We start from the raw sequence: 12223 nt of genomic DNA on the forward strand, positions 1-12223 counted from the left end.
AAAGAGGACATTGAAGGTAATTGGGTATGATAGTTATTCAATCGACAGGGCTTTTAGACGGAATATTTATACCGCTAATAAGAATGACGAGGAACCGCCTTCTCACTCCGTCAGGTTACCGTTCGTTTGTGGGGTCACTGACCGCATACGCAGAATTTTAAAGAAAAATGGAATTCAGACATCTTTCTTTAGTCAAAACAAAATAAAAGACTTTTTCCGACGGAAAACGGATGCACCTGATTACATCCACAATGCAGGCGTCTATCAAGTGTCATGTGGCTGCGGCAAAGTGCATATAGGAGAAACGGGAAGAACTGTTAAAGAACGCATTAAGGAACACGAACGGCACATGCGGCTAAAACAAAGTGCAAAATCACGAGAACTGTGGCTCTGACATCGATTTTAACAACGTACGTGTACTGGCTAAAGAAACAAACATTTATAGAAGAAACGTCCGGGAAGCTGTTGAGATTTCTAAGAATTCATCTAATTTCCATAGAGAGGACGGCTATAGGCTTCCGGCATCGTGGTTCCCTGCCATAAAGGAAGTAAATAAGCGGCCGCGCTGTGTGAGCGGCATAAACAACGCGCTGCAAGTCACCTCGGCGGACAATAATATTTTGGGTAAACATTCCCCCTCTCTTGCTCTGTCCGTTTCGAAACTAGCCACTGATGACGACCAACCAATAGCGGTAGCAGGCATTTCAACCAATAACCCGTCTCCAGCATAAGTGTGCAACAGTGCCTTTCTATCCAATGACGATGACCGCCAATGGTATCCACAGGAGATGAGCTACCAACGCTCCTTCTTCTGTATTAGCCTATGACTATGGCCCACCAGTCTACATCTACATCTACATGATTACTCTGAAATTCACATTTAAGTGCTTGGCAGAGGGTTCATCGAACTATTTTCATACCATCTCTCTACCATTCCAGTCCCGAACAGCGCGCGGGAAAAACGAACACCTAAACCTTTCTGTTCGAGCTCTGATTTCTCTTATTTTATTTTGGTGATCATTCCTACTTATGTAGGATGGGCTCAACAAAATATTTTCGCATTCGGAAGAGAAAGTTGGTGACTCAAATTTCGTAAATAGATCTCGCCGCGACGAAAAACTTCTTTGCTTTAATGACTTCCATCCCACCTCGCGTATTATATCTTCCACACTCTCTCCCCTATTACGTGATAATACAAAACGAGCTGCCCTTTTTTGCACCCTTTCGATGTCCTCCCACCTGGTAAGGATCCCACACACGCAGCAATATTCTAACAGAGGACGAACGAGTGTAGTGTAAGCTGTCTCTTTAGTCGACTTGGTGCGTCTTCTAAGTGTCCTGCCAATGAAACGCAACCTTTGGCTCGCCTTCCCCACAATATTATCTATGTGGTCTTTCCAACTGAAGTTGTTCGTAACTTTAGTTGAATTGACAGCCTTGAGAATTGTACTATTTATCGAGTAATCGAATTCCAACAGATTTCTTTTGGAACTCATGTGGATCACCTCACACTTTTCGTTATTTATCGTCAACTGCCACCTGCCAATGGTAGCCATACGAATTTTAACCAATACTATCACTTCTCCAGCATGAACGCCAGAAAACTCCCTCTTTATAAGTGGACGCGACACTCGTCTCTGACAGTGTTCTAACAGTAGTGGAGACCAAAAGATCCTGAGGAAGATCCCAGCAGAGGGGTCGAAACGTCGAACATTTTAGAAGAAACATGACGCGGCCTAATAACCCAGAAGAATTTAGCTTCAGTCATGTTTCCTTTTTGCTTACACCTTTGTCCCCCAGTATTCGCAGGGTCGGCGTGGTTACAATCGGATTTAGCAAGGTTAAGCGAAGGGGTGGCCGGATGCCCTTCCTGCCGCCACTACGCGAAGGTCATGTAATTGTCGTAATTATGGGTCGCTGATATGCGTACGCGGTGATGGCGCCCGATAGTGATACAGATGGGTCCCGTAGGATTTACATCACGAATTTGGTCGCCGAGACATCAACGTGAGTTCGCTGTAATGATCCTCAAACCACACTGTTCAGGCTCCGAGACGCCGACAATCATACTGCTGAGAGATGACAAGTTTGTCGGGGAAGACATCAAGCATGAAGAGATGCAGATGGCTTGCAGCTGTCACGTGTCTTCGATTACCGCCAGAGGTCCCATGCAAGCGTAGGAACATGTCTCCCACAGCATAACACGACTCCCACCAGCCTGAAACTATGGCGCGCGGCACGTTCCAAGCTCCTGTTGACATTGGCGACGTCCGCACCTGGTAGCTGAGTGGTCAGCGCGACGGAATGTCTTGCCTAAGGGCCCGGGTTCGATTCCCTGCTGGGTCGGAGATTTTCTCCGCTCAAGGACTGGGTGTTGTGTTGTCCTTATCATCATCCCCATCCGACACGCAAGTCGCCGAAGTGACGTCAACTCGAAAGACTTGCACCCGACGAAGGGTCACCCGACGGGCGGCCCTAGCCACACGGCATTTCCATTTACCTTTGCGACGGCGTTTGTGGAGGCGACCGGTGACCTAATGCAGCAAAAATGTGATTCACCCGAAAAGCCGACACGTTTCCATTGGTCGACGATAGAATTCTAGTGGTCCCGCGCCCACTGCATTCGTAATTGACGACGTCGTTGGGTCAACACGTGAACACGTAGGGGTGGTCGGCTGTGGAGCTCAAAGTTCAACAATGTACGATTAAAGGTGTGCTCCGAAACTCAGAAACACTTGTGCGTCCACCAGGGTTGTGCTCTTTGGTCAGAAATGCCACAGATCACAATCTATCCTACTTTACAGGGCAGACAAGGCCCCCAACCCTATGAAGAGTCATGGGCGTCCAACCATTTAGCGGCTAGTGGTAGTTTCACGGTCCTACTTCTTTCTATACAGGGTGGTCCATTGATCGTGACCAGACCAAATATCTCACGAAATAAGCGTCAAACGGAGAAAACTACAAAGAAGGGGGAAACGATGACACTATGGTTGGCCCGCTAGATGGCTGCCATAGGTCAAACGGATATCAACTGCTTTTTTAAAAATAGGAACCCCCATTTTTCATTACATATTCGTGTAGCATGTAAAGAAATATCAATGTTTTAGTTGGACTACTTTTTTCGCTTTGTGATAGATTGCGCTGTAATAGTCACAAACATATGGCTCACAATTTTAGACGAACAGTTGGTAACAGGTAGGTTTTTTAAATTAAAATAAAGAACGTAGGTAGGTTTGAAGATTTTATTTCGGTTGTTCCAATGTGATACATGTACCTTTGTGAACCTATCATTTCGGAGAACGCATGCTGTTACAGCGTGATTACCTGCAAATACCACATTAATGCAATAAATGCTCAAAATGATGTCCGTCAATCTCAATGCATTTGGCAATACGTGTAACGGCATTCCTCTCAACAGCGATTAGTTCGCCTTGCGTAATGTTCGCACATGCATTGACAATGCGCTGACGCATGTTGTCAGGCGTTGTCGGTGGATCACATAGCAAATATCCAACTTTCCCCACAGAAAGAAATCCGGGGACGTCAGATCCGTGAACGTGAGAGGCCATGGTATGGTGCTTCGACGACCAATCCACCTGTCAAGAAATATGCTATTCAATACCGCTTCAACCGCACGCGAGCTATGAGCCGGACATCCATCATGTTGGAAGTATATCGGCATTCTGTCACGCAGTGAAACATCTTGTAGTAACATCGGTAGAACATTACGTAGGAAATCAGTATACATTCCACCATTTAGATTGCCATCTATAAAATGGGGGCCAATTATCCTTCCTCCCATAATGCCGCACCATACATTAACCCGGCAAGGTAGCGGTTGTTCCACTTGTCGCAACCATCGTGGAATTTCCGTTGCCCAATAGTGCATATTATGCCGGTTTACGTTACCGCTGTTGGCGAATGACGCTTCGTCGTTAAATAGAACGCGTGCAAAAAATTTGTCATCGTCCCGTAATTTCTCTTGTGCCCAGTGGCAGAATTGTACAGGACATTGTAAGTCGTCGCCATGGTTCAAATGGTTCAAATGGCTCTGAGCACTATGGGACTCAGCTACTACTGAGGTCATTAGTCCCCTAGAACTTAGAACTAGTTAAACCTAACTAACCTAAGGACATCACACACATCCATGCCCGAGGCAGGATTCGAACCTGCGACCGTAGCGGTCTCGCGGTTCCAGACTGCAGCGCCAGAACCGCGCGGCCACTTCGGCCGGCCCGTCGCCATGCAATTCTTGGTGCATAGAAATATGGTACCGTTGCAATCGATGTTGATGTAGCATTCTCAACACCGACGTTTTTGAGATTCCCGATTCTCGCGCAATTTGTCTGCTACTGATGTGCGGATTAGCCGCGACAGCAGCTAAAACACCTACTTGGGCATCATCATTTGTTGCAGGTCGTGGTTGACGCTTCCCATGTGGCTGAACACTTCCTTTTTCCTTAAATAACGTAACTATCCGGCGGACGGTCCGGATACTTGGATGATGTCGTCCAGGATACCGAGCAGCATACATAGCACACGCCCGTTCGGCATTTGACCACAATAGCCATACATAAACACGATATCAACCTTTTCCGCAATTGGTAAACGGTCCATTTTAACACGCGTAATGTATCACGAAGCAAATACCATCCGCACTGGCGGAATGGTTCAGATGGCTCTGAGCACTATGGGACTTAACAGCTGAGATCATCAGTCCCCTAGAACTTAGAACTACTTAAACCTAACTAACCTAAGGACATCAAACACATCCATGCCCAAGGCGGGATTCGAACCTGCGACCGTAGTGGTCGAGCGGTTCCAGACTGAAGCGCCTAGAACCGCTCGGCCACTCCAGCTGGCACTGGCGGAAATGTACTTATACGTTTGTGACTATTACAGCGCCATCTATCACAAAGCGAAAAAAGTGGTCCAACTAAAGCATTCATATTTCTTTACGTACTACACGAATATGTAATAAAAATGGGGGTTCATATTAAAAGAAAAAGCAGTTGATATCCGTTTGAGCTATTGCAGCGCCATCTAGCGGGCCAACCATAGCGCCTTCTGGTTTCCCCCTTCAATCTAGACGAGTTTCGTTCTTTGTAGTTTTTTCGTTTGACGCTTATTTCGTGAGATATTTGGCCCGCTCACTATCAATGTACCAGCCTGTAGATGCTCATGACAGTAGCACGTGAAATTCGACAAGCCTCGCTGTTTTCGAGATATGTGTTCACAGGATCTGCTTTATAATAATCTGTCCTTTGTCAAAGGCGCTTATCTCAATGGATTATCCAACTTGCAGCCCATATAATCTCCGGAGATACCCCCGTTCTACCCCCTCCCGCATGATGCCCTCTCTCTCTCTATTTATCACTCGTATTAACTCTGATCCTTACCCCCCCTCCTTTCCTCCATCCTTTTCTTGGGCTCCCTCTCCCCCACTTCAATCCTCTTTTTTCCCCACCTACCATCTCTCTGCCCACCTTCTCTCCTCCCTCCTCTGCCTTTCCCCATTCCCTCTCGCGTCTGCTCTGCCCCTCCCCCTCTTATCACTCCTCCTTTGGTTCCCCCCCTTTAGTTTTTCCTCTTCTCCCTCCTTGTTTTCCCCCTCATCTGTCCAGGTCCGCCCCCCCCCCCCCCCTCCACCATCTGCCCTAGGCTATGGTGTGTCATCTTTGTGCCGACATTTTAGTGCAGTGTTTACAGTGAGTGTTCAGTGTTGTGTGTCTTTTCTGGAGTGTTGCAAACGGACATCATACTGTTGCTGGGTGTGCTTTTATATCTCTTGCAAATAGAAACCAGACTGTCGCCATGTTTTTTAATTGTCTGTCTACTATGTTACCTGTCGGCATCCTGTGTATTTTTATTCGCTCTGCCAACGCTTTGCTTTATGTTTTAACTTTCCACAATTTTCCACCGTTTTACAATTTAGGTCCCTGTTTTATCGCCTGCTTTTATTGTTTCTTAACTTCTTCACACGTTTTAAAAAGTCTGTAGGCTGCAGAGCAGCGTAATAAGCTGCTGCCAGCCCGCCCCCTTCGGGGGGAATCGAAAAACAATAAAGGAGAAAAAAACCGTTCTTGTGTGCTCCGCCTACATACATGAAGTGGCCGCAACGCCGCCAGGCGGCATCCAACGTCGACGTGGGCAGAGGTCGTAATGCTTTGGCTTATCAGCGCGCATGCACAAGGCGACGCGCCTGCAGGTGGGCTCGGTAGCAGCAGCAGCGCCAGCGGTGACGGAGCTGGGAACGGCAGCAGCCATGGCTACTCGCTTCCCTTGTGCGCTGGCGTCTGCTCTGTTGGTGGTGATGGCGGGAACGAGTGAGTATCTTCTAGCAGCCACTATATTTTGCAGAGACACACGTAAAACAATTAACTGCTTTACTACAATTTTTTTACAGATTTTGTCTTCGTTGCCAAGCGTTAAACAATGCATCATTTATGTTCTTTTCTCCTCACTAATTTATGATGGCCTACTATGATTTCCTGCCAATTTGTTAATCTCGGAGCACGCAGCGTCCTCTGTTATTTGCTGTATACAGGCGTGTTCAAAAAGTACGGGGAACTTTTAATTTCCAGGATTGTATTAGTCCAATTTTCTCGATTTTTCGTCGTTGTCGGCCATCATGTCAAACTATATGTTCACTGAATGAGATTTTCATTCTGCAGCGGAATGTGCACTGATATGAAACTTCCTGGCAGATTAAAACTGTGTGCTGGACCGAGACTCGAACTCAGGACCTTTGCCTTTCGCCGGCAAGTGCTCTACCATCTGAGCTACCCAAACACGACTCACGCGCCGTCCTCACAGCTTTACTTCTGCCAGTACCTCATCTCCTGTCTTCCAGGCAAAGGTTCCGCGTTCGAGTCTCGATCCGGCACACAGTTTTAATCTGCCAGGAAGTTTGATATCAGCGCACACTCTGCTGCAGAGTGAAACTCTCACTCTGGAAACGTCCCCCAGGCTGTGGCTAAGCCATGTCTCCGCAATATCCTTTCTTCCAGGAGTGCTAGTTCTGCAAGGTTCGCAGGAGAGCTTCTGTGAAGTTTGGAAGGTAGGAGACGAGGTACTGGCGGAACTGAAGCTGTGAGGACGGGTCGCGAGTTGTGTTTGGGTAGCTCAGTTGGTACAGCACTTGCCCGCGAAAGGCAAAGGTTCTAAGTTCGAGTCTCGGTCTGGCACACAGTTTTAATCTGCCAGGAAGTTTTATGTGTTCACTGATCGCTGTATTGGACGATGTGGGTCGTCAGTTGTTACATAAGTTACATGTGTTTGCTTATGATTGGTAAATACTGATTTGTCTTCAAGATGCATTATATTTTGCTATGAAAATGGAATAAAATGTAAATAAGTTTTATAAATGTTGAATATTGCTTTTGATAAGTCTCTTATGAGTGAAACAAGGGTTTACGAGTGGTGTACGCGTTTTGGAGTTGGCGGTGAATCATTTGCTGATGACGAACTTTCTGGGCGCCCCAGCACGTCAACAACCGACGGAAACGTGGAAAAAGCGAAAGAAATGATTATGGATGATCGCTGAATCGCAATCAGAGAAGTTGCTGGTAATGTTGGCATACCAATTTGCTCATGCCATTAAATCTTTTCGGATGTATTGGGTATGAAACGTTTGACGGCAAGGTTTGTGCCAAGCAGAGAATTTTGCACAGTCGTTTTAAACGTAGTGACTGCCCCGCTGACGTTACGGTCGCAGTTTCGAATCCTGCCTCGGGCATGGATGTGTGTGATGTCCTTAGGTAAGTTAGGTTTAAATAGTTCTAAGTTCTAGGGGACTGATGACCTCAGATGTTAAGTCCCATAGTGCTCAGAGCCATTTGAACTGCCCCGCTGACAAACAGAAATTATGCGTAATGAAAGTAGCTGTCTGAAGGACCATGAGAGATTCTTTTAACGAATTTGAAAGTAATATTTTTATCTGCAGATTCTAAAAACAACCCCAAACAATTCTGATCGTACGTAAAATCTATGAACGCTACAAATAATTCAATACATTCTCTTGCTGACAGTACGGGTAATGTAACTGATGATGATAAACCGAAGGCCGAAATTCTAAACCTAGCTTTCAGAAACTCGTTTACCGTAGAGGGCTGCAGCACCGTTCCCCCTTTCAATTATTGAACACACGCAAGGATGGCTGACGTAGTGTTTAGTGTATCTGGGATAGTAAAACAGTTAAGATACTTAGACGCCAGGAAGTAATCTGGCCCAGACGGTATACCCGTAAGATTATATGCTGACTATGCTACAAATATAGCACCATTCTTATCCATCATCTACCAGAGATCATTGGAACAACAGAAAGTTCCACGGGACTGGAAGAAGGCCCAGGTCATAGCAATCTATAAAAAGGGTAGAAAATCGGATGCACATAATTACCGGCCAATTTCACTGACATAGATTTGTTGTAGTCATGGTACGTGTTTTGTGTTACGACATAATGACCTTTCTAGACTCTGAGAAGCTCATCTGCAGAAACCAGTACGGTTTTAGAAAACACCTTGAAACGTCCCCTTAGAACATTTCTACATGACTGTCCTTAAACTGACACACAATATTTTTAGCGCAACGCAATCTGACTTTCAAAACTCCCTACTAAAGAATGGCCCTGACAAACATTAAACTATACCTTTCACAAATCACTTACCTCACAAAAATCTTCGCTGCTCAAGCTACTGCAATACAGCGAGCGCCACTACTGCCAGCTAAATAAAAGATTCAAACTACTGAAGGCACTAACTACTGATAGGGGTAGTTAGCAAATGAAAGATATTAATAGAGAGCAAACAATGTATTTACCTTAATATCATCACAAATCATAATATATATATATCAGTTCATGACAATCTGCAAACCTCCGCCATCTCTCTCCCCACATCCACCACTGCTGGCGGCTCACCTCCAACTGCGCAACGCTACGCGCTGTTCACAGCCAGCTGCCTAACACTACAATGGCAGACAACAATGCAAACTAGCCACAGACTGCACACAGCACAGCCAGTGATTTTCATATTGAGCGCTACGTAACGTTGCCAATAAGAAAACGTAAACAGCCTACTTACATAGAGAAAACATAAACAGCCTACTTACAACCTGTACTGCGAGACACCGCGTGCCATCTTTGCGTATGATATACAACAGGCTCTAGATACCGACTTCTAGGGTGATGCATTTTTCTCGACTTTCGAAAGGCGTTCGACTCAGTTCCTCGATGACGCTTGCTACAAAAAGTGCGCGCTTACGGTCTATCCGGTGACATATGCGGTTGGAGGGAGCAGTGTGTCGTCCTAAATGGGGTGACCTCAACAGAAACAAGCGTAACTTCAGGTGTGCCCCAGGGCCCAGGGCAGCATAATAGGTCCGTTGCTTTTTACGAGTTACATAAACGATGAGGTTGATGGTATTGACAGTGGCATTAGACTGTTTGCCGATGATGCTGTAGTCTACAGGAAAGTAGTATCACACGAAAGTTGTGAACAAATCAATGAGGATTTGCAGAAAATAAATGCGTGTTGTAATGACTGGCAGTTATCTCTCAATATTACTAAGCGTAACCTATTGCGTATAACAAGGCGAAAATCCCCATTAATGTACGAGTACAAAATAAATGCCCAGTCTTTGGAAGCGGTAACATCCGTCAAGTATATGGGTGTGACTAATCGAAATGATCTCAAATGGAATGATCAGATTACACAATTCACGGGTAAGGTAAACTCTGGATTGCGATTTATTGGTAGAAGCCTGAAGCGACGCAGTCTTTCAACAAAGGAAATAGCTTACAATACGTTAGATCGACCAGTCTTAGAGTATGTTCGTCTGTATGGGACCCTTACCAGTTGGGTCTTGTTCAAGAGATTGGGAAGGTCCAAAGAAGAGCGGCAAGATTCGTGACTGGTGGGACACACTGTCAGATAGACGGCGCGCTGAACGGAAGGGGCTGCTCACTAAATTCCGAAATCCGATCTTCACAGAGAATGTAGAGCATATATTATTACCACCAACTTTCAAATCGCGCAGTGATCACCATTCAAAGATAAGGGAAATTAGAGCTCGTACTGAGGCGTACATCCAATCGTTTTTCCCTCGCGCGATCCGCGAGTGGATCAGAGGGAGGGAAATATTACTTTTGTGCGAATTGTGCCCTCCGCCAAACACTGCTTGGTGGCTAACCGAGTATATACTGAGATGTAGAAAGACGTTGAATTTCGATTGAGAGCAGCGGAGGATGTAAGTTGCTCGGGAGTCGCTAAAAGAGGTGAGCAACGATGCAAAACTACTGAAACGCACCACAAAAGGTGACAACACATGGGTGTACGGGTATAACGTCGAAACGAAGGCTGAATCATCTATCGGAGGCATTCTGGACCGGCAAGTTCGAGAAAACCTCGGAATGTGCGATGGAATTTGGAAAGGTTCTGCTCAGCGTTTCCTTCGATTTTAACCGTGTAGGGCATCTCGAGTTCTAGCCAAAAGGTCAAAATTAGTTAGAAGTACTACTACCCACAACTGCCACGCAGTTTTCTAGAAGCAATCCGAAAAGAGCCGTCGTTTTAGAACCTTAGATGAGTTTAAAAGCGCATCGCTGAAAGAGCTACGTGCTGTCGCAAAGATAGAGTTCCAGAAGTGTTCCGGGAATATGAAGAAGCGGGTGCATAGGTGTATTACGTGTAATGGGGACTACTTTGAAGGAGATGTCATTAATATAGACGAATAATAAAAGTATTTCTAAAAAATGAAAATTGCCGATACTTTATGAACAGATCTCGCATAGTTAGCAGATATCACACCAACTCAATGAAAGATAGCTTTAAAATTATGAAACTTCCTGGCAGATTAAAACTGTGTGCCCGACCGAGACTCGAACTCGGGACCTTTGCCTTTCGCGGGCAAGTGCTCTACCAACTGAGCTACCGAAGCACGACTCACGTCCGGTACTCACAGCTTTACTTCTGCCAGTACCCCGTCTCCTACCTTCCAAAGTTTGGAAGTTCAAGATGGCTGACAACAACAACCTGTTATTACCCACAATTGCACTGTGTGCAAATGCAGAAGAGAATTGAGGGAAAAAAAGGAAACGTACCTGGGTTAAGCCGTGGGTTTTACGACGACACGATAAATCATTAAACAAAACTTGTTACGTGAGCTTATAGTGGAGGATGTCAAGTCGTGCATCAATTACTTAAGAATGGATGAGCATACATTTCAGTATGTGCTCAGTGAAGTGTATCCTCATATCACAAAGCACAATATTCACTTAAGAACTGCTACATCTGCACAAGACAGGCTCACTGTAACCCTCCGATTCTTTGCTACCGGAGAGGGTTGTATTCAGAGTGCCTCACGTTGCAAAGCGCCTCATCAGCTTCATACATCTCTCTTAATTTTGTAGTTGTCGGCACACACCAATTGTATTTACCGGCAATGGTTATAAAAACACTACAGACGACAGAACGCTGCAGCGATGCTAGCGCTCCACATGGTAACATGTCACACTGCGGTGAACAGAAGACAAGCGACTTCTTTGATCAAATCCACAGAGAGACCCTAGCTTTGATCAAATATTGGACGTCATTTGACAAAGTTTCCTATGACACCATCAAATATCTTTGACAAAGATTTTTGACAAAGATATTTGAAAAAGAAATTTGATAGTGCAATACCGGCCTCAGATCTCCCTTAGACTAATCAAATACCTCGCCACATATGAAGTCTCTTAAACTACAGCGCAGAGGAATTATAAATGGACAGGATGGCAGCCAGTCAAAGAATATTTTAGGGAATTAGTTGAAAAAAATTATTTAAAAGGCCCAGTGGAATATTTACAAGTTTTCTCACGCCGTCTACGTGACACAAGTCGCTTGCCTTTCAAAACCGAGGCACTTCTGTCCAGCTAAAGCTGTTGACAAGAGACGCCCTGAGCCCTCTGCTGAAACTGCTAGCGAATTCACGCCATTGGATTTAACCAGTAGTGTGGGTGGGATACCGATCACGTGTGTGGACGCTGGTGTGTCCTGCTGTGCCGAACACACTCGCTCCTCTCTCTTCTAATCCAGACTTCGAGCAGAGTAGACGTCTTTTTGGAAAGCAGAGCCAGAGGCTCTGCAGCCCATGTTCCCAGTGAACGGTTACTATAAGCAGAGACCGCATGACGCAACCACGTGGCCTGGCACAGCTGTCGCCTTGCTATACGTCAGTTACGCCC

At 45.6% G+C, this 12223-nt stretch overlaps 1 protein-coding gene and 1 non-coding gene across 2 annotated transcripts in view; one reads left to right on the top strand and one right to left on the bottom strand.

Moving 5' to 3' along the window:
- The first annotated feature begins 6184 nt into the window (after window positions 1–6184).
- Window positions 6185–12223, top strand: part of LOC124716784 (brachyurin-like) — a 118225-nt gene continuing 112186 nt past the window's right edge. The window contains exon 1 of the mRNA XM_047243332.1: window positions 6185–6326. Within this exon, the coding sequence (XP_047099288.1) occupies window positions 6185–6326 (142 nt within the window). The remainder of the gene's footprint in view (window positions 6327–12223) is intronic.
- Trnas-cga lies at window positions 10865–10939 on the bottom strand. Its single transcript has one exon. It is a non-coding gene; the product is annotated as a tRNA-Ser (tRNA).

The sequence above is a fragment of the Schistocerca piceifrons genome, chromosome 9 (genome assembly GCF_021461385.2).
Source record: "Schistocerca piceifrons isolate TAMUIC-IGC-003096 chromosome 9, iqSchPice1.1, whole genome shotgun sequence".
Classification (NCBI taxonomy): domain Eukaryota; kingdom Metazoa; phylum Arthropoda; class Insecta; order Orthoptera; family Acrididae; genus Schistocerca; species Schistocerca piceifrons.